This window comes from Nerophis ophidion, linkage group LG01 (assembly GCF_033978795.1).
Source record: "Nerophis ophidion isolate RoL-2023_Sa linkage group LG01, RoL_Noph_v1.0, whole genome shotgun sequence".
Classification (NCBI taxonomy): Eukaryota; Metazoa; Chordata; class Actinopteri; order Syngnathiformes; family Syngnathidae; genus Nerophis; species Nerophis ophidion.
The window spans coordinates 89,386,313-89,412,916 of NC_084611.1; the positions used below are offsets into that span (position 1 = coordinate 89,386,313).

Genomic DNA, 26,604 nt, shown 5'->3' on the forward strand with positions numbered 1-26,604 from the left:
ATATTATATATGAATATATTATTTATTTGTTTATAAACTTGGGGAGAAGGCACAGCACACCATTAATAATATTTTTATTAATATATAATTGTATTATTTTTTTATTTCTATACTTGGGGAGAAGGCAGAGGACACCATTAATAATATTGTTAATAATATATACAATTTTTTGTTTATATAGTTGGGGAGCAGGAACAGGACACCATTAATACTAATGTTATTAATAATAATTATATATATTATATTATATTATAATTGTTATTAATTAATATATATATATGTTTATATACTTGGGGAGAAAGCAAAATATTATTAATAATAATAATAAAATAATTATATATATATACATATATATCATTATTAATAAAAAATTTAATACTATATATAAATATATTATTTATTTGTTTATAAACTTGGGAAGAAGGCACAGCACACCATTAATAATATTTTTATTAATATATAATTGTATTATTTTTTTATTTCTATACTTGGGGAGAAGGCAGAGGACACCATTAATAATATTATTAACGATACATTTAAATATAATATTTATTTGTTTATATACTTAGAGAGCAGGCACAGGACAGCATAATTAATAATATTTGTATGATATAAATGTATTATTTATATACTTGGGGAACAGGCACAGGACACAATTAACACTAATATTATTAGAAATATATAAAAATATATATTATTTTTTTGTTTATACACTTGAGGCCACCATTAATAATAATAATATTATTATTAAATACATTTATTATTTTTTTATACACTTTGGGAGCAGGCACAGGACACCATCAATAATATAGTATTAATATATATATATATATATATATATATATATATATATATATATATATATATATATATACTAATATAAATATAAGTGTGGCTGAAGGACTCACAAGGTGCGTAGTTTGGGCATGTGGTTGAAACTGGAGACGGGGATGCTGCTGATGTTGTTGTTGTTCAGCGTCCTGCAGGCCCACAGAGGACACACGTCACGCCCGCACCGACGCGACGCCTGAAGGCAGCGCGGGGACATACTCACAGGACTTCCAGTGAACGCAGCGCCCGGAAGGCTCCCTCCTCGATGCAGCTGATGTGGTTCTTGTCCAGCTGGCTGTCAGTGCACACAGCTGCTTAAACCGTGCAGTACTAACTAGTACACACTAACCACTGCATCAACCATGTACTAACTAGTGCACACTAACCAGTGCATGAACTGTGTACTTACTAGTAGATACCGACCGATGCACTAGATGACACTAACCAGTACATAATCCATGAAGTACTAATTAGTACACATTAACCGTGTACTAAATAGTACACACTAACCAGTGCATCAAACATGTACTAACTAGTGCACACTAACCAGTGCATGAACTATGTACTAACTAGTAGATACCGACCGATGCACTAGATGACACTAACCAGTACATAATCCATGAAGTACTAACTAGTACACATTAACCGTGTACTAAATAGTACAGACTAACCAGTGCATCAACCATTTACTAACTAGTGCACAATAACCAGTGCATGAACTATGTACTAACTAGTAGATACCGACCGATGCACTAGATGACACTAACCAGTACATAGTCCATGAGGTACTAACTAGTACACATTAACCGTGTACTAAATAGTACACACTAACCGGAACATTAACCATGTATTAGCTTGTAAATACTGACGGGTGAATGAACTATGCACTAATTAGCAGATGCTAACCATTACTTAACCCATGTAGTAATAACTACTACACACTAACCTGTGCATTCACCATCTACTAACTAGTAGATACTGACAAGTGCATAAACTATGCACAAACTAGAAAATTCTAACCAGTGCACAAACCTAGTACAATCTAGTAGATACTAACCAGTACATAAACCATGTACTAACTAGTAGCTACTAACCAGTACATAAACCATGTACAAAGTAGTTTATCCTAACCAGTGCATAAACCACATACTAACTAGTAAATACTATGAGTACATCAACAATTTACTTAGTAATTATTACTAACAGTACATTAACAATATACTAACTAGTTAATAGAAACAGTATATCAACAATGCACTAACTAGTAGATACTAACAGTGCATAAACCACATACTAACTAGTAAACACTAACAATACGTCAACAATATACAAACTAGTAAATACTAACAGTACATAAAACATGTACTAACTAGTCAATACTAGCAGTATATCAAAAATATACTAACTACTAAATACTAGCAGTATATCAAAAATATAGTAACTAGTAAATACTAACAGTACATAAACAGTATACAAACTAGTAAATACTACCAGTACATCAACAATGTACTAAATAGTAAATACTACCAGTACATCAACAATATACTAACTAGTAAATACTAACAGTACATAAACAGTATGCAAACTAGTAAATAATTGCAGTAGATCAACAACATACTAACTAGTAAATAAGACCAGTACATTAATAATGTACTAACTAGTAAATACTAACAGCACATCAAAAATATACTAACTAGTAAATACTAACAGTACAAAACAGTATACAGACTAGTAAATACTACCAGTACATCAACAATATACTAACTAGTAAATATTACCAGTACAAAAACAGCATACAGACTAGTAAATATTACCAGTACATCAACAATATACTAACTAGTAAATACTACCAGTACATCAACAGTATACAAACTAGTAAATACTACCAGTACATCAACAATGTACTAACTAGTAAATACTAACAGTACATCAACAACGTACAAACTAGTAAATACTACCAGTACATCAACAATATGCTAACTAGTAAATACTAACAGTACATAAACAGTATACAAACTAGTAAATACTACCGGTATATCAACAACATACTAACTAGTACATACTACCAGTACATCAACAAGATAGTAACTAGTAGCAGCACATGAGTAGAGGAATACATTGAGTAAGCTGAGAAGGATGCATGTAGTGTAGTAGAAGTTCCACTAGAGGGCAGCAGACTGACCACTGGCCACTTGATTAGGTACACAGTAGAGGGCAGGATGAAGAAGTTGCGTGACGTCACTTACAGGTTTTTGAGGTCTGGGGCTCCCCTGAAGGCTCTCCTGGGAACGGCCTGGATACAGTTCTCACTCAGGTCGCTAAAACACACAACGAAACAACATTTTATTTTTTAACCTGGACTAGAACATTCTCTTCAGCTAAAAGGTAAATATCAGTAACTCTAATCCATGACCGTACATCACAGCATATCATATCATCACAACAATACTTAAAAAATAAGTCATATATTATTATTATTATTTTATTTTTCAACACTTAAATCTCTAGATCAAATTCAGATTTACATGTCGATATAAAGTTTTAAAAAATTATAAAAATGTATTCTTTATGCCCTTATGTTTTTTTTATGCCTAAAACTAAATAAATGCACAATTTTTTCCCCCAATTTTTTTTTTTAAATGGAATATTCGAGGTAAGCAGTTTTTGCTTTAAATAGATCAATTAATTCATAACTTTGATTTTAATGTTTTTTTAAGGTTTGACCATTTAAAAAATACAAAAATCCTACAAACCTTTTTAGGGGGTCCAAAAGTGTCCCACTAATAAAAGTGTTAAAAAATACTGTTATTCTTATTTTTATTTTCAACACCTAAATCTCTAGATTAGTTTCAGATCTATTCCTCGATTATACATTTTAAATTTTTTTATTTTTATTTTTTACAAGGCAAACACACAAAACATGCGATATTTTTTGCCAAAAACATATTTAAAAACTGTAATTTTTGATGTGACGTGATTGGAGTCTTAAATATGTCAATAATTCATAACAACATTATTGTTGATTCATTATTATTTTTGAGCAATGACAGTTTTAAATGAAATGAATAACAAACAAACAAAAATAAACAGATAATGAAATAAATGAGATAACAAATTAAGTAAAAATGTCTTCAAATAAATAGTTTAAATTGGTAAAGGTCATGAAATTAAGAAAAAATAAGTGTAGTTAGTAAAACAAGTATTGAAATGAGTAAAGGAAATAAGTAAAACAAATCATGAAATAAATAGATAAAGAAAATGAGTAAAAAGTCTTAAATAAATAACAAAAATAAGTAAAATGTCTTATACAAATAACGGAAATAAGTAAAACGTCTTGAATAAATAAAGGAAAAGTTTAAAAAGTCTTGAAAAAATTAATAACGAAAATAAGTAAAAGTTGTTAAACAAAGGAAATAAGTGAAAGGCCTTGAAATAAATGAATAAAGAAAATAAGTAAAAAATATTTAACAAATAAAAGAAATAAGTAAAAGGTCTTAAAAAAAAGAAAGAAAATAACTAAAATGTCTAAAAAAAATAAAGGAAATAAGTAAAAAGTCTTAAAATAAAAAAAGGAAATAAGTAAAAGGTCTTAAAATAAAGAAAGAAAATAACTAAAATGTCTAAAATAAATAAAGGAAATAAGTAAAAAGTCTTAAAATAAAAAAAGGAAATAAGTAAAAGGTCTTAAAAAAAAAAAAAAAAAAAATGTCTAAAAAAAATAAAGGAAATAAGTAAAAAGTCTTAAAATAAAAAAAGGAAATAAGTAAAAGGTCTTAAAGGGGAACATTATCAGCAGACCTATGTAAGCGTCAATATATACCTTGATGGTGCAGAAAAAAGACCATCTATTTTTTTAACCGATTTCCGAACTCTAAATGGGTGAATTTTGGCGAATTAAACGCCTTTCTATTTATCGCTCTTAGAGCGATGACGTCAGAACGTGACGTCACTTAGGTAATAAAGCCGCCATTTTCATTTTCTCAAACACATTACAAACACTGCGTCTCAGCTCTGTTATTTTCCGTTTTTTCGACTATTTTCTGGAACCTTGGAGACATCATGCCTCGTCGGTGTGTTGTCGGAGGGTGTAACAACACTAACAGGGAGGGATTCAAGTTGCACCACTGGCCCAAAGATGCCAAAGTGGCAAGAAATTGGACGAAATTTTGATCAAAAGCCGACAAAATGGTCAGTTATTTGTTCCGCACACTTTACCGACGAAAGCTATGCTACTACAGAGATGGCAAGATTGTGTGGATAGCCTGCGATACTCAAAGCAGATGCATTTCCAACGATAAAGTCAAAGAAATCTTCCGCCAGACCCCCATCGAATGTGCCGGAGTGTCTGCACATTTTACCGGCGATGCTAAGGCAGACATGGCACAGAGATGTATGGATAACCTGCAGATGCATTTGCAACCATTAAGTCAACTAAATCACAAAGGTGAGTTTTGTGAATGTTGTTGACTTATGTGTTAATCAGACATATTTGGTCGCGGCATGACTGCCAGCTAATCGATGCTAACATGCTATTTACGCTAGCTGTATGCACATTTGAAACTATATTTTCATCCAGCGTTTCCCTCCACCCACATTTAATGCCTAACAAACACTTATTAATCGACTGATTTAAGTTGCTCCAGTGTCACAAGATGCGAAACTTCCGATCGTTGGTCTGCACATTTTACCGGCGATGCTAAGGCAGACATGGCCGAATAGCGTCAATAGCTATTCGCTCAATAGCTTCAGTTTCTTCTTCAATTTCGTTTTCGCCATTTGCCTCCATACTCCAACCATCCGTTTCAATACTTGTGTAATCTGATGAATCGCTTAAGCCGCTGAAATCCGAGTCTGAATCCGAGCTAATGTCGCTATATCTTGCTGTGCTATCCGTATTGGCATCACTGGATGACGTCACAGGAAAATGGACGGTGGCTTCACAGATAGCAAAACTCAGGCACTTTAAAGTTTTTTTTAGGGATATCCCGGGACCGGTAAAAGTTTGAAAAAAACTTCGAAAAATAAAATAAGCCACTGGGAACTGATTTTTATTGGTTTTAACCCTTCTGAAATTGTGATAATGTTCCCCTTTAAAAGAAAGAAAGAAAATAAGTAAAAAGTATTAAATTAAGGAAATAAGTAAAAAGTATTAAATAAATAACGGAAATAAGTAAAATGTCTTAAATAAATAAAGGAAATAATTAAAAGTCTTAAAATAAATAAATAAAATAAATAAGTCTTACATAAATAACGGAAATAAGTAAAATGCCTCAAATAAATGAAATAAGTAAAAAGTCTTAAAATAAACAAAGAAAAAAAATACGTAAAAAGTATTTGATAAATTAAGGAAATAAGTAAAAGTTCTTAAAAATAAATAAAGAAATAAAATGAGTAAACTGTCTAAAATAAATAAAGGAAATAAGCAAAAACTCTTAAAATAAATAAATAAGTAGAAAGCCTTAAACAAATGAAGGAAATAGGTGAAAAGTGTTAAATAAATAAATAACAGCAAATAAGCAAATGTCGTAAAAGAAATGAAGGAAATTAGTAAAAAGTCAAAAAAGGAATAAATGAAACAATTAAAAAATGACAGAAATCATTAAAAGGAGTAAAAAGGTTGTGAAAAGAACATTTGTAGAATTCGGATAGATGATCTAAACATATTTTAGTGTATCTATTAAATTATAAAGTATTGTATAATATTAGTATTTTTACAAGGTTAAATAAAAAGATTGGCGGGCTGCAAATGGGCCCCCGAGCCTCACTTTGGACGCCCTCTTCTCTCTGCTCCAACATCTCCATTCCTCAAATAGTCTTCATGTTCTCAATTCCTTTGTCCCAGACGGCACATTTGCTGCAGTTTGTCCGAACGAGAGGAACAATATTGTTCTCCTGATGCTGTCTGCGACCGTGAGAACTTGAAGGAATGAAGATTGTTGTTGCAAAGCAGTCGGGAAACGCCTAACTGGCTGAGACCCGCACAGTTCTGGTCCCAGGTCTCCTGCCTAGACCAAGGTGTCCAAGTGTGGCCCCCGGGTGACTTTTTAACGGCCCATTCTACAAATACTATCACGAAGAAAACCATCAAAAAGTGTAAGAAAAAGGGTGAAAGTGGAGAAATGTAACAAGAAAAAGTTGCAATGTTGACTCAGAGACACAGGGGCCAAAGCCTGGTAATGAGTGTTGATAAAATACTTAATTTTTTTGTACTAACTGCCAATAAATATTTCGATTTTGACAGGAAAAAAGTGTTATCTAATCACGCCAAAAATGACATGATTATGTAGTGAAAAATTAAGTTAGTAAAGAAAACATTAGTTTGTACATGAAAACATCTAATAATGGAGTGCAGAGGCATCCATCCATCCATCCATCATCTTCCGCTTATCCGAGGTCGGGTCGCGGGGGCAACAGCCTAAGCAGGGAAGCCCAGACTTCCCTCTCTCCAGCCACTTCGTCTAGCTCTTCCCGGGGGATCCCGAGGCGTTCCCAGGCCAGCCGGGAGACATAGTCTTCCCAACGTGTCCTGGGTCTTCCCCGTGGCCTCCTACCGGTTGGACGTGCCCTAAACACCTCCCTAGGGAGGCGTTCGGGTGGCATCCTGACCAGATGCCCGAACCACCTCATCTGGCTCCTCTCCATGTGGAGGAGCAGCGGATTTACTTTGAGTTCCTCCCGGATGGCAGAGCTTCTCACCCTATCTCTAAGGGAGAGACCCAAATCCCGGTGGAGGAAACTCATTTGGGCTGCTTGTACCCATAATCTTATCCTTTCGGTCATGACCCAAAGCTCATGACCATAGGTGAGGATGGGAACGTAGATCGACCGGTAAATTGAGAGCTTTGCCTTCCGGCTCAGCTCCTTCTTCACCACAACGGATCGGTACAACGTCCGCATTACTGAAGACGCCGCACCGATCTGCCTGTCGATCTCACGATCCACTCTTCCCCCACTCGTGAACAAGACTCCTAGGTACTTGAACTCCTCTACTTGGGGCAGGGTCTCCTCCCCAACCCGGAGATGGCATTCCACCCTTTTCCTGGCGAGAACCATGGACTCGGTTTATATATTATATATATATATGTATATATATATATATATATATATATATATATATACATCAATAATGTATCTGTATGAGTAACATTTTTATGACCCGTATTTATGACCAATTTTGAGGGGAGCTCAAAAGATTTAAAAAAATAAATAAATATATTTTAATATTTTGAATATGAAAAATATCAAAATGTCCTGCCGCGTGCTTAAAATTTTTCAGTGTGCGGTCCTGAGTTTTCCATCTAAAAGACATTCTGCGTCCAACAAGTTCCGCCTCGACACCACACTGTGGACGTGATCGCCACAAACGTTGCATCTGAAATGGAGCACTTCCCTAAGTGCACTTCAAAGTTCCAGTGCTCATGTACTTAAAGTGGAATAATAAGTAAGATTGTAGCTGAAATAGGCTCCAGCGCCCCCCCGCGACCTCGAAGGGAATAAGCGGTAGAAAATGAATGGATGGATGGATGGAAGTTCATACAAACCAGCTCTTTAATAACTTTCCTGTCCGTCTAAAATGACCTTGGAATGCTAACACAACGACCTTTAACCCCCTTATGCTAACCAAAGGTGGCCTGGCACGATCCAACCCGCCGTGCTGTGCTAACGTTCCTCAATGTTTCTCCAGTCGCCTTAAGACAACGTTGTTCTTGTAGCGGAATGTGAGCCCCGCCCACCTCCACGCCATCAACATAAATATTGACATACTTCATGTCTGCATGGAGGCGAGGTTGCTACGGTTACATCAACACAGGTGACACACCACTATTGTTGCCACACACACACACGCACGCACGCACGCACGCACGCACGCACGCACACACACACACACACACACACACACACACACACACACACACACACACACACACACACACACACACACACACACACACACACAGGTTATCATTTGGAATGGGACCAAGTTGTTGTTCAGAACTTGTGGGGACCACCCTTATTACAGGTTGTGGAGGAATAAAAAAAATTTGGTAAAATGTCCACTGCCCAGTTAGCTCATACACGTCTTTAAATCTCTGGATTGATGAAGTAATGTGCTGCTCGGTCTTACTGGGGAAAAAGAGTTAATATGGTTCATGGGGACCACATTTAAATAATTTTGCATAATTGACACAAATGTGTTCGTGACTACTGAGGACCATTTAAAAGAGCGAGTGCAGTACCAGCTACAGCCCGATGAGGGGGCTGCTGTGCTAATGTCTCACACTCCAACTAATCAGTAAACATGTTTTATGGGCCAAAGCTTAAAAATCACTTAGGCATCTTCAGAATGGTAAATGGGTTGTACTTGTACAGTGCTTTTCTACCTTTTTAAGGAACTCAAAGCATTTTGACACTATTTCCACATTCACACACTGATGGCGGGAGCTGCCATGCAAGGCGCTAACCAGGACCCATCAGGAGCAAGGGTGAAGTGTCTTGCACAAGGACACAACGGATGCCACTAGGATGGTAGACAGTGGGGATTGAACCAGGAACCCTCAGGTTGCGGGCACGACCACTCTCCCAACTTCGCCACCCTGTCCCAGAATGGATCATTTAAAAAAGGTTTCCCTTTAGGGCAGTGGTCCCCAGGGCCGCGGCCCGGTACCGGGCCCTGGCCTGATTGGTACCGGGCTGCAGAAGAATTTTTTATAAAAATAAAAATAAAAAAAATGTTTTTTTTATTAAATCAACATAAAAAACACAATATCCACTTACAATTAGTGCACCAACCACAAAAACCGAATTTTTTCATGACAAAAACGTTCCTTTTTCATGCCAAAGAAAAACCAACAAAAAAAAAACACACACACACAGGCCGCGGGAAAAATTATTAAGCGTTGACCGGTCCGCGGATAAAAAAAAGGTTGGGGACCACTGCTTTAGGGGACCTGTTTTTTTTTGGGTCCCCATACCGTCCGAAGTCCCCTAAAGGTGTGTAAAAGGAGCAAAGTCCCCATTAAGCCAGAACATGAACACACACACACACACACACACACACACACACGTTACTGTATCTATATTAGTTAGTGTCCCCTCAGGATGTCCTCAGACTCCTGTTGCTAGGATACAAGATGATGTTTACTGCAGGGAAACACTGCATGGTCACAGCTGTGTGTGTGTGTGTGTGTGTGTGTGTGTGTGTGTGTGTGTGTGTGTGTGTGTGTAATATTTGCTCTCTCCTCCTCTCATCAGTGTCCATGTCTCGTTCTCATGGCTCTTCTTCTTCGGCCCGTCTTTGTCTGCTGGCCTTTCTCCGTCCTCCTCACACCACAGCAGACTATTTGCTGAGAAAGGTAAACTTTCCCACTCGCTTCCTGCTCGCCCTCTGACCCTCACCTCATTTCTCATCCTTCTGCTGCAAAACACCTTACACACACCCACTCTACACACTTACACCTTGCACACCCTTTGGTAATAAAGTCAGTCATATTTTGTTCTGCGTGCACTGAAGTCCAGGCGGGCTAAGGTGAAGAGAGGAAGATGAGAACATGAGGAAGGTGAAGATTGGTGAGGTAAGGATGAAGATGAGGAGGAGGATGGAGATGAAGAAGGCGAGGAGAGCGAGGACAAGGGGTCAAGACGAGAATGAGGAAGCTGACGATCGAAAATGAGAATGAAGGCGAGGATGAAGATGAGAGGTTAAATTTAACTTAAATTTTCCATCCATCCATCCATTTGCTACCACTTATTCCCTTTCGGGGTCGCGGGGGGCGCTGGCGCCTATCTCAGCTACAATCGGGCGGAAGGCAGGGTACACCCTGGACAAGTCGCCACCTCATCGCAGGGCCAACACAGATAGACAGACAACATTCACACTCACATTCACACACTAGGGCCAATTTTAGTGTTGCCAATCAACCTATCCCCAGGTGCATGTCTTTGGAAGTGGGAGGAAGCCGGAGTACCCGGAGGGAACCCACGCATTCACGGGGAGAACATGCAAACTCCACACAGAAAGATCCCGAGCCTGGATTTGAACCCAGGACTGCAGGAACTTAGTATTGTGAGGCAGACGCACTAACCCCTCTGCCACCGTGAAGCTTAAATTTTCATTTAATTGAAATAATTTTGCCTAATTCACACAAATTTGTACGTGACTACTGAGGACCATTTGAAAAAAACAAATAAATCAAATTAAATATGGCATGATCCTCAGAATACAGCACTAAAGCTGTCCTCTCATAGGACAAGTGGAAGTGATTAACCGATGAGGGGGCTGCTGTGCAAATGTCTCACACTCCAACTAACCAGTAAGGGGGTACCTTTTATTTGGTCCCCATACCGTCAGAAGTCCCCTAAAGGTGTGTAAACAGATCGATGTCCCCATTTAGTCGGAATTGCCAGAACACACACACAACCAATCAGCAACTTTTTCTCTGTATCTGCCGTGCCAAGCTTTGTAGAAGACATCAGTGCAGCATGAAAGTGCTAATAGCTCTGCAGTGTGTGTGTGTGTGTGTGTGTTGTTGTTGTTGCAATTTCACACTCGTACTCCAGAATGGACTTTGTGTGTTAGATCAATCAGGTACTGCACACACACGCACGCACGCACGCACGCACGCACGCACGCACGCACGCACGCACCCACGCACGCACGCACGCACGCACGCACGCACGCACGCACGCACGCACGCACGCACGCACGCACACACACACACACACACACACACACACACACACACACACACCTCCATGTCCCTCCGTGCTTTAAGGCAATTTGCAGGTTATGAGAGCCGAGATGGTTTCTTGCTTGTGTCAAAAGTCCGAGTGCCACTTGAAAGGTGTCACTTGATCCGACAGGAAACATCAAACCATTGTTACCATGGCAACAAAACGGCCTCTGAGCCCACAATGGCGTAGTCACATTCCAACTGACGGTTGTAGTGCCACACCAGTAGTATCGATACCTCCGTACCCGCTTTAGCAGGGTCCGTTGTTGGCGTGCGAGCGCTGGGTGTCAAAGAATGGATGTGTGTGAGTGTGGGCGTGGCCTAACGCCGCCTCACAACACACCATCATCCATTGTGGAGGCATTATTTAGCGAGTAGAAGAAGGGAAAGTGAGGACTATCTCGCCTCATGTATTTTTTCCATCATCAAATACACAGAAGACTTCATAGAGCGGAGATCCGCCACCACAAGCCCAGTGAGCGTGCAAGCCAACCTTTGTCACTTCCATAAAACACTGGCGAGGAAGACTCCTCTGTCGTCTGGCAAGACTTTGAAGACCACTTCTTGCACCAGGAAGTAGGATTTACAGGAAGTAGGATGTACAGGAAGTAGGATTAAAGGAAGTAGGATGCACATGAAGTAGGATGGAGGAAGTAGGATTAAAGTAAGTAGGATACACAGGAAGTAGGATTAAAGTAAGTAGGATGCACAAGAAGTGGGATGGAGGAAGTAGGATTAAAGTACGTAGGATGCACAGGAAGTAGGATTAAAGTAAGTAGGATGCACATGAAGTAGGATGAAGGAAGTATGATTAAAGTAAGTAGGATGAACAGGAAGTAGGATGGTGAAAGTAGGACGCACAGGAAGTAGGATGGAGGAAGTAGGATTAAAGTAAGTAGGATACACAGAAAGTAGGATTAAAGTAAGTAGGATGCACAAGAAGTGGGATGGAGGAAGTAGGATTAAAGTACATAGGATGCACAGGAAGTGGGATGGAGGAAGTAGGATTAAAGTACGTAGGATGCACAGGAAGTAGGATTAAAGTATGTAGGATGCACAAGAAGTGGGATGGAGGATTTAGGATTAAAGTACGTAGGATGCACAGGAAGTAGGATTAAAGTAAGTTGGATGCACAAGAAGTGGGATGGAGGAAGTAGGATTAAAGTACGTAGGATGCACAGGAAGTAGGATTAAAGTAAATTGGATGCACAGGAAGTAGGATTAAGGTAAATAGGATGCACATGAAGTAGGATGGAGGAAGTATGATTAAAGTAAGTAGGATGAACAGGAAGTAGGATGGAGGAAGTAGGACGCACAGGAAGTAGGATGGAGGAAGTAGGATTAAAGTAAGTAGGATACACAGGAAGTAGGATTAAAGTAAGTAGGATGCACAAGAAGTGGGATGGAGGAAGTAGGATTAAAGTACATAGGATGCACAGGAAGTAGGATTAAAGTAAGTTGGATGCACAGGAAGTAAGATTAAAGTAAGTAGGATGCACATGAAGTAGGATGGAGGAAGTATGATTAAAGTAAGTAGGATGAACAGGAAGTAGGATGGAGAAAGAAGGACGCACAGGAAGTAGGATACATGGGAAGTAGAATGGAAGAAGTAGGATGCACAGGAAGTAGGATGGATGAAGTATGATTGAGGAAAGTAGGATGGAGGAAGTAAGATGCACAGGGCGTAGGATGAGGAAGTAGGATGGAGGAAGTAGGATGGATGAAGTAGGATGGAGAAAGTAGGATGCACAGGAAGTATGGTGGAGGAATTAGGATTAAAAGAAGTAGGAGGCACAGGAAGTAGGATGTGCAAGCAGTAGGATGTACAGGAAATAGAATGTACAGGAAGTAGGATGGATGAAATAGATTGTATGGGAAGTAAGATGGAGGAATTAGTGTGCACAGGAAGTAGGATGGAGGAAGTAAGATGCACAGGAAGTAAGATGGTGGAAGTATGATGGGCAGGAAGTAGGATGGAGGAAGCAGGATTAAAGGAAGTAGTATGCACAGGAAGTAGGATGGAGGAAGTAGGATTAAAGGAAGTAGGAGGCACAGGAAATAGAATTAAAGGAAGTAGGGTTCACGGGAAGTATGATGAAGGAAGTAGGATGCACAGGAAGTAGGATGAGGAAGTAGGATGGAGGAAGTAGGATTAAAGGAAGTAGGATGCAGAGGAAGTAGGATGAAGAAAGTAGGATGTGCTAGCAGTAAGATGTACAGGAAATAGAATGTACAGGAAGTAGGATGGAGGAATTAGGGTAAACAGGAAGTAGGATGGTGGAACTAGGATGCGCGGGAAGTAAGATGGAGGAAATAGGATGCGCAGGAAGTAGGATGGAGTAAGTATGATTAAAGGAAGTAGGAGGGAGGAAGTAGTATGCACAGGAACTAGGATGGAGGACATAGGATAAAATGAAGTAGGCTGGAATGGAAGTAGGATTAAGGGCAGTAGGATGCACAGGTAGTACGATGGAGGAAGTAGGATGCACAGGAAGTAGGATGAGGAAGTAGGATGGAGGAGTTAAGATTAAAGGAAGTAGGATGCACAAGAAGTAGGATGGACAGGAAGTAGGATTAAAGGCAGTAAAATGCACAGGAAGTAGGATGAAGTAAGTAGAATGAACAGAAAGTAGGATGCGGAAGTAGGATGGAGGAACTAGGATCGAGGAGGTAGGATTAAAGGAAGTAAGATGCACAGGAAGTAGGATGTGCAGGAAATAAAATATACAGGAAGTAAGATGGAGGAAATAGAATGTATGGGAAGTAGGATGGAGGAATTAGGATGCACAGGAAGTAGGATGGAGAAAGTAAGATGCACGGGAAGCAAGATGGAGTAAGTAGGATGCACAGGAAGTAGGATGGAGGAAGTAGGATTACAGGAAGTAGGATGTACAGGAAGTAGGATGGAGCAAGTAGGATTAAAGGAAGTAGAATGCACAGGAAGTAGGATGGAAGAATTAGGTTTAAGGGAAGTAGGATGAGGGAAGTAGGATTAAAGGAAGTAGGATGTACAAGAAGTAGAATGTACAGGAAGTAGGTTGGAGGAAATAGAAAGTATGGGAAGAAGAATGGAATAAGTAAAACTGAGGAAGTAGGATGTACAGGAATTAGGTTAGAGGAATTAGGATGTACAGGAAGTAGGGTGTGCAGGAAGTGTGATGTACAGGAAGTATTATATACTGGAATTGAGATTTGCAGGAAGTAAGATGTACAGGAAGTAAGTTGGAAGAAGTAGGATGTACAGGAAGTAAGATGAAGGAAGTAGGTTGTACAGGAAGAAGGATGGAGGAAGTCGGATGTACAGGAAGTAGGGATGTATTGGAAGTAAGATGGAGGAAGTAGGATGCCCAGGAAGTAGGATGGTGGAGGTAGGACGCACAGGGAGTGGAATGGAGGAAGTAGGGTGCAGAAATAGTGTTGAGGACGCATGAGGAGGAGGTAGGAAGCAAGGACACAAGGTAGTGTACTTACAGTCGTGACAAGGCCTCATTCTTCTGAAAGAGAAGTTCTGGGATTTGTGACAGTCGATTCTTGTTGAGGCGACTGAACACACACATGAAAAAAAGATCATTTAAAACTATATATATATATATATATATATATATATATATATATATATATATATCATAGAGGTGGGATGATAGTGGTGTGTTGAGGACACTTACAGTCGTTCTAGAACCTTCAGATCATCCAGAGCTCCTCGCTCCACCTCCCTGATCTGATTGTCCATCAGGTGACTGCAACACAACACAACATAACACAACACAACACACAAACACAGAAGTTTGACAATGGAACAGATGGTGTTCCTGCTGGGCAAATGACAATGAAGGTGACTCAGGTGCACTCACAGAACTCTCAGGTGTTTCAGCCCGGACAGGTCTGATTTGGTGACCAGTGTCAGGTTGTTCCCGTTCAGATCCCTACACACACACACAGAGAAAATCTGTAACAACAACAACCCTACAATACATCTTCGAATGGATCTGACTATCATTTAAAAAGTTTTCCTCTTAGGGGACCTGTTTTTTGGTCCCCATACCGTCCGAAGTCCCCTAAGGGTGTGTAAACAGAGCGAGGTCCCCATTAAGTCAGCATTGCCAGAACACACACACACACACACACACACACACACACACACACACACACACACACACACACACACAATTTAATAACATTTACGTATAATAATAATGATAATAATAACAATAACAATACATTAATAATAATAATAATAATGATTATAATAATAATAATAATTAAAATCATAATAATATTATAATTATGTTGATTATAGTAATTATGACAATAATAAAAATAATACTAATGATAATAATAATATAATAGTTATAATAATGATGATACTACTACTAATAATAATTATGATGATTAATAAAAACATAATGATAATAACAATACTAATAATAATAATAATCGATCCAATCCACTTCATTTGTATAGCACATTTAAACAACACATTTTTTTCCAAAGTGCTGCACAACAATATTAAAAACAATATTCAAATATTATCCTTGGCTCCACCAATGACTGAATAAAAACAACAACAAAATAAATATAAAACCAACATAAAAATAAATATGATTACAAACGATATTATAGGGTAAAACCAATTAAAACAATAAGTAGAAATCAAAATTTAAAAGGACAGTTTTTTAATAATGATGATGATAATGAAAAAAAATAATAATTATGATAATAATTATATAATAATAATTATGATTATAATAATAGTAATAATAATAATAATCAAATTGGCTGTAATTGAAAAATAACAATAATGAAAATATTGATTTTATGGTTGATATAAAACATTTTTTCTAAATAAATTTAACGGAAATCTAAAAATGCCGATAATAAATAACACATTTTGATATTTACTCCAAAATATATTTTCCAATCAAATGTGTCTGTGACAAAAATAAAAAAAATAACTTTGGTAAAAAATCATTTCATATAAAATAAAAAGTTTTTGTTCAACTAAAAATAAAATCTGTGTTATACAAATAACGATTGTAAAAAATATTTTATATTTAATGTATAAAATGTAATTACTACATAATTTAAAAAAGATAATAAGAAATACATTTTTGGATCTATTAGAAATATAAAATATAATTTACCCCCCAAAATGTGTCTGGAATCTAAAAATAACAACTAAACTTATTTTTTATTAAATAAAAAATCATATTTCCGAATCAAATTTTCTGCAATCCAAAAATACCGATAATAAAAGAGGACTTATCTAATTTTTTTAAATTAAATTTGACTGTGACCCAAAATATTGATAGTAAAATAAATTATGATTTACTTAAAACAAAATAGTTTTCAATCAAACTTCTCAGATCTGCAAAAAAAAAATAAAAAATCAAATGGAAAAAAAGAGATGTTCAAATAAATATATAATATAGTTTGGAATCATAATTGTCTACGGTCTAAAAATAACGATAGTAAAAAAAATTGTGTTTAATACAAAATATATTTTTCAATTAAATTTGTCGATAATCTAAAAATATCATTACAAACTTTTATTTATTTAATATCCAATGTATTTTCAAATAAATGCACCTTATTTAAAAGTAGCAACAAAACAACTGATATTATATTTCTTTTTCAAACATATTTGCCAATCAAACTTTCTGCAAATTAAAAATACCAATAATAAAAAATATATATTCAAATTATATTTTTGAATCAAATTTGACTGTATTTCAAAAATAATAATGGTAAAATTTTAATATTATAATACAAGACAATTTTCCAATCAGTTGTCCGTGATTTAGAACTAACAATAAAACATAATTTTATATTTAATATAAAGTTTATTTTCTAATATTTCGGATTTTACATTTCTAATATCTAATAAAAAATGTTTAATAAATATAAAATATATATATTTTTCAATTAAATGTGTCTATAATCTAAAAAAAATAATTTAAACAGTTTTTTACATTTCATATACAACATAGCTAATGTAGAAGCTAACGAGCTAATGAAGATGCTAACAAATTAATAAAGAATTAAGCTAATGTAGATGCTAATGAGCTAATGAAGATGCTAACAAATTAACAAAGAATTAACGAGCTAATGATGATGCTTGCGAACTAATGATGTTAATGAGCTAATGAAGATGCTAAGAAATTATGAAGAATTAACGAGCTAATGAAGATGATAACGAGCTAATTGAGATGTTAATGAACTAAAGAAGTTGCTAACCAGCTAATGACGAGTTAACGAGCTAATGAAGATGCTAATGAGCTAATGAAGAATTAATGAGCTAGTGAAGATGCTAAAGAAGCTAGTGAAGATGTGTGCCAGTAGGTATGCAACATGGCGGCAGTGGGCAGTGGTTAGCGATGAATAGTGGGAGGGTCCACATTGCCCCCCCGAGTGCGCATGAAATTGTTTTGACGGTTAAAGCGCGGCAGTATGAGCAGGGGGCGGGAGGGGAAGGGGGACATCCAAGGAGGACACACTGAAGAGAGACATCACTGCGGGGTCAAAGGACAGCTGACAGACGGACCAACCCCCAATACATATATTTTTTAAAAACTGCCAAACTATTGCTCGTTAAAGAAGAACCAAGACACACACACGCACGCACGCACGCACGCACGCACACACACACACACACACGCACACACGCACACACACACACACACACACACACACACGTTATCATTTGGAATGGGGACCAAGTTGTTGTTCATGACTTGTGGGGACCACCCTTTTGGATCTCACACACACACACACACACACACACACACACACGCACACACACACACGCACACGCACAGAAATACTGGTTATCATTTGTAATGGCGACCAAGTTGTTGTTCAGGACTTGTGGGGACCACCCTTATGGATCACACACACACACACACACACACACACACACACACACACACACACACACACACACACACACACACACACACACACACACACACACACACACACACACACACACGCATACATACTGGTTATCATTTGGAATGGGGACCAAGCTGTTGTTCAGGACTTGAGGGGACCACCCTTTCTACAGGTTGTGGAGGCATAAAAAAAAGGAGGTAAAATGTCCACTGCCCAGTTAGCTCATACATGTCTTTAAATCTCTGGATTGATGAAGTAATGTGCTGATCAGACTTACTGGGGACCCTGGGGAAAAAAAAGTTAATATGGTTCATGGGGACCAAAATTAAATAATTTTGCTTATTTGACACAAATGTGTTCGTGACTACTGAGGACCATTTAAAAAGAAAAAAAAAAGTTTAAATTAAATATGACATGATACAGCCATGTTTTGTGGGCCAAAGCTTAAAAATCACTTAGGAATCTTCAGAATGGATCTGACTATCATTTAGGGGACCTGTTTTTTTGGTCCCCTAAAAGTGTGTAAACATAGCGAGGTCCCCACTAAGTCAGCATTACCAGAACACACACACACACATTAATTGCGGTCATTCAACTCATATTCACCCTTTCACAACGATCTACAAAACATCCTCTCACCTTGATATTCTTCCCTTCACTTCTCTCTACCTTAATCTTATTCTTAACTCATGTTTCATCCTTTCACCTCTGCATGTGTCCTCTGTTCATCCTTCCACCTCAGCATGTATCCTCTTTTCATCCTTTCACATTAACATTTATCCTTTGTTCATCCTTTCACCTCAACATGTGTCCTCTTTTCATCCTTTCATCAACATGTAGCCTCTGTTCATCCTTTCACCTCTACATGTGTCCTCTGTTCATCCTTCCACCTCAGCATGTATCCTCTTTTCATCCTTTCACATTGACATTTATCCTTTGTTCATCCTTTCACCTCAACATTTGTACTCTTTTCATCCTTTCATCAACATGTATCCTCTGTTCATCCTTTCACCTCTGCATGTCCTCTGTTCATCCTTCCACCTCAGCATTTATCTTCTTTTTATCCTTTCAAATTGACGTTTTTCTTCTGTTTATCCTTTCACCTCAGCACGTATCCTCTGTTCACCCTTTCACCTCAGCATTTTTCCTCCTTTTATCCTTTCACGTCGAAATTTTTCTTCTGCTCATCCTTTCACCTCAGCATGTATCCTCTGTTCCATCTTCTACACCATCATCTTCATCCTTTCCCCTCCATCTCAATCTTCATCCTCTCACTTTCATCTTCATTCTTCTACACCATCATCCTTATCCATTCATCTTCATCGTTTGCTTCCAACCTATTCTTCATCCTCTCCATTTCATCTTCCTTCTTCAACACCATCATCTTCATCCTTTCATTTTCACCTTTCACCTCCATTTTAATCTTCATCCTCTCACTTTCATCTTCCTTCTTCTACACCACCATCCTCATCCTTTCATTTTCACCTTTCACCTCCATTTTAATCTTCATCCTCTCACTTTCATCTTCCTTCTTCTACACCACCATCCTCATCCATTCATCGTCATCGTTCGCTTCCAACCTATTCTTCATCCTCTTACTTTCACCTTCCTTCTTCTACACCATCATCGTCATCCTTTCATTTTCACCATTCACCCTCTCACTATCATCTTCCTTCTTCTACACCGTCATCCTCATCCATTCATCTTCATCTTTCACTTCCAACGTACTGTTCATCCTCTCACTTTTATCTTCCTTCATCTACACCATCATCTTCATCCTTTCATTTTCACCTCCATCTTAATCTTCATCCTCTCACTTTCATCTTCCTTCTTCACCCTCATCCTTTCATGTTCACCCTCTCACCTCACTGTACGTTCCCGTCCTCGCCACCATTTTCACCCTCTCCCATCCTCCTTGTCCTGCTCGCACCCACCCGCTCCCGACCTCCTCTTAACACTCTTCACCCTCTCACCCGCATGCTCACCATTTCACACTGGAAACTGTAGTGAAATGGTGAACATGCTAAGAGATGTTTTCATGCTAGCAGGACACAGCATCAGCGGGTGTTGCTGCGTTGTTATGACGACGTGGCGTACGCTAAATTGGACAGTCGCCTTGATGAATCACCCTCTCACGGCCGGCTGTCCCCTCAGGACCGACACACACACACAAACATACACACACACACCACTTTACATGCTAATTGGCTTTGAACAAATATGCGCAGCACTTGTGTACACGGCGGGCGGACAAAGAGGTCAAAGGTGAAAGGGTGAGTGGCGTAACAGTGTGGCCGCGTGAGTGAATGTTGGTGAAACTCACTCCGACGACTTCAAGAACTACGATGATTTAAACCCGCGTTCCTCGTACCCCAGATTATATGCAAATGATGTCTGTAACATGAATTGATTAACGTGGACCCCGACTTAAACAAGTTGAACATTTTATTCGGGTGTTACCATTTGGTGGTCAATTGTACGGAATATGTACTGAACTGTGAAATCTACTAATAAAAGTATCAATCAATCAATGGCAGTAAAACGGCTGATCAAACAAAACAGAAGTCATCATCAAAACTCCACGGTGACATTTTGGGGAATTCACTGAGGAATTTGTGAAAGTAAAACAATACAAAAAGAATGTCGTTGTAAGTTAATAATATCAACGTGTTAGCATATTAGCTAATGCTAACATCGCTAGCTAGATTACATTACAATAGCACATAAAAATATGCATGAAAACACTCCTACAGACATCACACATGCGACGGTTTGGTAAGTAAGAATTGTTTTAGTTGTATTGTCATTTTATATTTAATATAAAATATATTTCCCAAGCAAATGTTCTGTAATCCAAAAATACCAAATTTGAAAAAAATATTTAATATATATATATATATATATATATATACTTTTTTTTTTAAATCAAATTTGACTGTAATCCAAAAATACTAAAGGTAAAAAAAACAAATGTTATTTTTAATACAAGATATATTTTCCAATCAAAGTTGTTTATGATTTTTTTTTAAATAAACCTTTTTTATTTGTATTAATTATATTTTCTAAACAAATGTGTGTGAAATAAAAAAAATAACAAAAATAAAAAATATATATGTTAAGTAACAGTTTTTTTCTCCAAATAAATGTGTCCATATTCTTAATCAATTTAATAAAACAAGGATTATATATATAAAGTAAAAATATTCTCTTAACAAATGCGTCTTTATGTTGAATATAAATTATGTTTTATTTGAATTTTAATGTATTTCAAAAATACACATTTGATATTTAATAAAAAATATATTTCTCAATAAAATACGTCCATGATTTCGAAATAACAATGAAAATGTTTTATTTTATATGAAATGTAAGACACATTTTCTTATCAAATGTGTCTGTAATCTAAAAATAACTATAATAAAAAATATTTTTTATTTAATAAAAGATGTAAAAAATTCTATTAAATTTGTCTATAATCTGAAAAAAAGGTTAAATAAAAATTGGTTTTAATATCCATTATAAAACGTATTGTCATTTTTTTTTGTAAATTATGAATAAATATAATTTAAAAAATAGGTTATATTTAATGCAAAATATGTTTTCCAGTGAAATGTGTTTGTTATATATAAATAATGGGATGATGGAAAATGTATTTTGTTTTAAATGTAAAATTTATTTTCCAATCAAATCTCTGCAGTCTAAAAATAACAATATTTAAAATGTTGCTTGGTATGATAAATGAAGAATCCAAACGAGTAAAAACGCTATGGACGGCTGCAAGCTGGAACGGCATTTCTACTTCCGGTTTAAAGCACGAAACAGAAAGTGAAGTGAATTATATTTATATAGCACTTTTTCTCTAGTGACTCAAAGCGCTTTACATAGTGAAACCCAATATCTAAGTTACATTCAAACCAGTGTGGGTGGCACTGGGAGCAGGTGGGTAAAGTGTCTTGCCCAAGGACACAACGGCAGTGACTAGGATGGCGGAAGTGGGAATCGAACCTGCAACCCTCAAGTTGCTGGCACGGCCACTCTACCAACCGAGCTAAACCGCCCCAAAGAAAAACTGTAGACGTTCACCCAGTAGCACCTGCAGTGAGCAAACGTGTCCAAAAGGTAGCGCCATAGCACAAACAACAACACACCTTTTTAAATGCCTGTTGAAAACTATTTGTTGAATTTGAATCTGCTACCTTACCGTGGTAGAGGAGTTTGCGTGTCCCAATGATCCTAGGAGCTATGTTGTCTGGGGGTTTTCATGCCCCCTGGTAGGGTCTCCCAAGACAAACAGGTCCTAGGTGAGTGATCAGACAAAGAGCAGCTCAAAGACTTCTATGGAATTACAACGAAATGAACCCAGATTTCCCTCGCCCGGACGTGGGTCACCGGGGCCCCGCTCTGGAGCCAGGCCCGGAGTTGGGGCACGATGGCGAGCGCCTGGTGGTCGGGCCTGTTCCCATGGGGCCCGGCCGGGCACAGCCCGAAGAGGCAACGTGGGTCATCCCTCCAATGGGCTCACCACTCATGGGAGGGGCCATAGAGGTCGGGTGCATTGTGAGCTGGGCGGCAGCCGAAGGCAGGGCACTTGGCGGTCCGATCCTCGGCTACAGAAGCTAGCTCTTGGGACGTGGAACGTCACCTCACTGGGGGGGAAGGAGCCTGAGCTAGTGCGCGAGGTAGAGAAGTTGCGGCTGGATATAGTCGGACTCACCTCGACGCACAGCAAGGGCTCTGGAACCAGTTCTCTCGAGAGGGACTGGACCCTCTTCCACTCTGGCGTTGCCGGCAGTGAGAGGCGACGGGCTGGGGTGGCAATTCTGGTTGCCCCCCGGCTCAAAGCCTGTACGTTTGAGTTCAACCCAGTGGACGAGAGGGTAGCTTCCCTTCGCCTTCGGGTGGGGGGACGGGTCCTGACTGTTGTTTGTGCTTACGCACCAAACAGCAGTTCAGAATACCCACCCTTTTTGGGTACACTCGAGGGAGTACTGGAAAGTGCTCCTCCGGGTGATTCCCTTGTCCTACTGGGAGACTTCAACGCTCATGTTGGCAACGACAGTGAAACCTGGAGAGGCGTGATTGGGAAGAATGGTCGCCCGGATCTAAACCCGAGTGGTGTTTTGTTATTGGACTTTTGTGCTCGTCACAGTTTGTCGATAACAAACACCATGTTCAAACATAAGGGTGTCCATATGTGCACTTGGCACCAGGACACCCTAGGCCGCAGTTCCATGATCGACTTTGTAGTTGTGTCATCGGATTTGCGGCCTTATGTTTTGGACACTCGGGTGAAGAGAGGGGCGGAGCTTTCTACCGATCACCACCTGGTGGTGAGTTGGCTGCGATGGTGGGGGAGGATGCCGGACAGACCTGGCAGGCCCAAGCGCATTGTGAGGGTCTGCTGGGAACGTCTGGCAGAGTCTCCTGTCAGAGAGAGTTTCAATTCACACCTCCGGGAGAACTTTGAACATGTCACGAGGGAGGTGCGGGACATTGAGTCCGAGTGGACCATGTTCCGAACCTCTATTGTCGAGGCGGCTGATTGGAGCTGTGGCCGCAAGGTTGTTGGTGCCTGTCGTGGCGGTAATCCCAGAACCCGTTGGTGGACACCAGCAGTGAGGGAGGCCGTCAAGCTGAAGAAGGAGTCCTATCGGGTTCTTTTGGCTCATAGGACTCCGGAGGCAGTGGACGGGTACCGACGGGCCAAGCGGTGTGCAGCTTTAGCGGTCGCGGAGGCAAAAACTCGGACATGGGAAGAGTTCGGGGAAGCCATGGAAAACGACTTCCGGACGGCTTCGAAGCGATTCTGGACCACCATACGGCGCCTCAGGAAGGGGAAGCAGTGCACTATCAACACCGTGTATGGTGCGGATGGTGTTCTGCTGACTTCGACTACGGATGTTGTGGATCGGTGGAGGGAATACTTCGAAGACCTCCTCAATCCCACCAACACGTCTTTCTTTGAGGAAGCGGTGCCTGGGGAATCTGTAGTGGACTCTCCTATTTCTGGGGCTGAGGTCGCTGAGGTAGTTAAAAAGCTCCTCGGCGGCAAGGCCCGGGGGTGGATGAGATCCGCCCGGAGTTCCTTAAGGCTCTGGATGCTGTGGGGCTGTCTTGGTTGACAAGACTCTGCAGCATCGCGTGGACATCGGGGGCGGTACCTCTGGATTGGCAGACCGGGGTGGTGGTCCCTCTCTTTAAGAAGGGGGACCGGAGGGTGTGTTCCAACTATCGTGGGATCACACTCCTCAGCCTTCCCGGTAAGGTTTATTCAGGTGTACTGGAGAGGAGGCTTCGCCGGATAGTCGAACCTCGGATTCAGGAGGAACAGTGTGGTTTTCGTCCTGGTCGTGGAACTGTGGACCAGCTCTATACTCTCGGCAGGGTTCTTGAGGGTGCATGGGAGTTTGCCCAACCAGTCTACATGTGCTTTGTGGACTTGGAGAAGGCATTCGACCGTGTCCCTCGGGAAGTCCTGTGGGGAGTGCTCAGAGAGTATGGGGTATCGGAATGTCTTATTGTGGCAGTCCGCTCCCTGTATGATCAGTGTCAGAGCTTGGTCCGCATTGCTGGCAGTAAGTCGGACGCGTTTCCAGTGAAGGTTGGACTCCGCCAAGGCTGTCCTTTGTCACCGATTCTGTTCATAACTTTTATGGACAGAATTTCTAGGCGCAGTCAAGGCGTTGAGGGGTTCCGGTTTGGTGGCCACGGGATTAGGTCTCTGCTTTTTGCAGATGATGTAGTCCTGATGGCTTCATCTGGCCGGGATCTTCAGCTCTCACTGGATCGGTTCGCAGCCGAGTGTGAAGCGACCGGAATGAGAATCAGCACCTCCAAGTCCGAGTCCATGGTTCTCGCCCGGAAAAGGGTGGAGTGCCATCTCCGGGTTGGGGAGGAGACCCTGCCCCAAGTGGAGGAGTTCAAGTACCTAGGAGTCTTGTTCACGAGTGGGGGAAGAGTGGATCGTGAGATCGACAGGCGGATCGGTGCGGCGTCTTCAGTAATGCGGACGTTGTATCGATCCGTTGTGGTAAAGAAGGAGCTGAGCCGGAAGGCAAAGCTCTCAATTTACCGGTCGATCTACGTTCCCATCCTCACCTATGGTCATGAGCTTTGGGTCATGACCGAAAGGATAAGATCACGGGTACAAGCGGCCGAAATGAGTTTCCTCCGCCGGGTGGCGGGGCTCTCCCTTAGAGATAGGGTGAGAAGCTCTGCCATCCGGGAGGAGCTCAACGTAAAGCCGCTGCTCCTCCACATCGAGAGGAGCCAGATGAGGTGGTTCGGGCATCTGGTCAGGATGCCACCCGAACGCCTCCCTAGGGATGTGTTTAGGGCACGTCCAGCTGGTAGGAGGCCACGGGGAAGACCCAGGACACGTTGGAAAGACTATGTCTCCCGGCTGGCCTGGGAACGCCTCGGGATCCCCCGGGAAGAGCTAGACGAAGTGGCTGGAGATAGGGAAGTCTGGGCTTCCCTGCTTAGGCTGCTGCCCCCGCGACCCGACCTCGGATAAGCGGAAGATGATGGATGGATGGATGGATGGATGAATAAAAACATCTATAATTCAGCCGCATTGTTTTAGCTCCATCCTATCTTGCCGATTGTATTGTACCATATGTCCCGGCAAGAAATCTGCGTTCAAAGGACTCCGGCTTATTAGTGATTCCTAGAGCCCAAAAAAAGTCTGCGGGCTATAGAGCGTTTTCCGTTCGGGCTCCAGTACTCTGGAATGCCCTCCCGGTAACAGTTCGAGATGCCACCTCAGTAGAAGCATTTAAGTCTCACCTTAAAACTCATTTGTATACTCTAGCCTTTAAATAGACTCCCTTTTTAGACCAGTTGATCTGCCGTTTCTTTTCTTTTTCTCCAATGTCCCACTCTCCCTTGTGGAGGGGGTCCGGTCCGATCCGGTGTCCATGTACTGCTTGCCTGTGTATCGGCTGGGGACATCTCTGCGCTGTTGATCCGCCTCCGCTTGGGATGGTTTCCTGCTGGCTTCGCTGTGAACGGGACTCTCGCTGCTGTGTTGGATCGGCTTTGGACTGGACTCTCGCGACTGTGTTGGATCCATTATGGATTGAACTTTCACAGTATCATGTTAGACCCGCTCGACATCCATTGCTTTCCTCCTCTCCAAGGTTCTCATAGT

The 26,604-nt window shown here is 40.0% G+C and overlaps 1 protein-coding gene across 1 annotated transcript in view; it reads right to left on the reverse strand.

The window, feature by feature from the left end:
- Positions 1 to 26,604, reverse strand: part of LOC133561595 (slit homolog 1 protein-like) — a 96,817-nt gene that overhangs the window by 62,328 nt on the left and 7,885 nt on the right. The window contains exons 2-7 of the mRNA XM_061914989.1: positions 15,413 to 15,484; positions 15,227 to 15,298; positions 15,033 to 15,104; positions 3,078 to 3,149; positions 1,055 to 1,126; positions 909 to 980 (exon numbers count right to left, since the gene is read on the reverse strand). Of these exons, the coding sequence (XP_061770973.1) occupies positions 909 to 980; positions 1,055 to 1,126; positions 3,078 to 3,149; positions 15,033 to 15,104; positions 15,227 to 15,298; positions 15,413 to 15,484 (432 nt within the window). The remainder of the gene's footprint in view (positions 1 to 908; positions 981 to 1,054; positions 1,127 to 3,077; positions 3,150 to 15,032; positions 15,105 to 15,226; positions 15,299 to 15,412; positions 15,485 to 26,604) is intronic.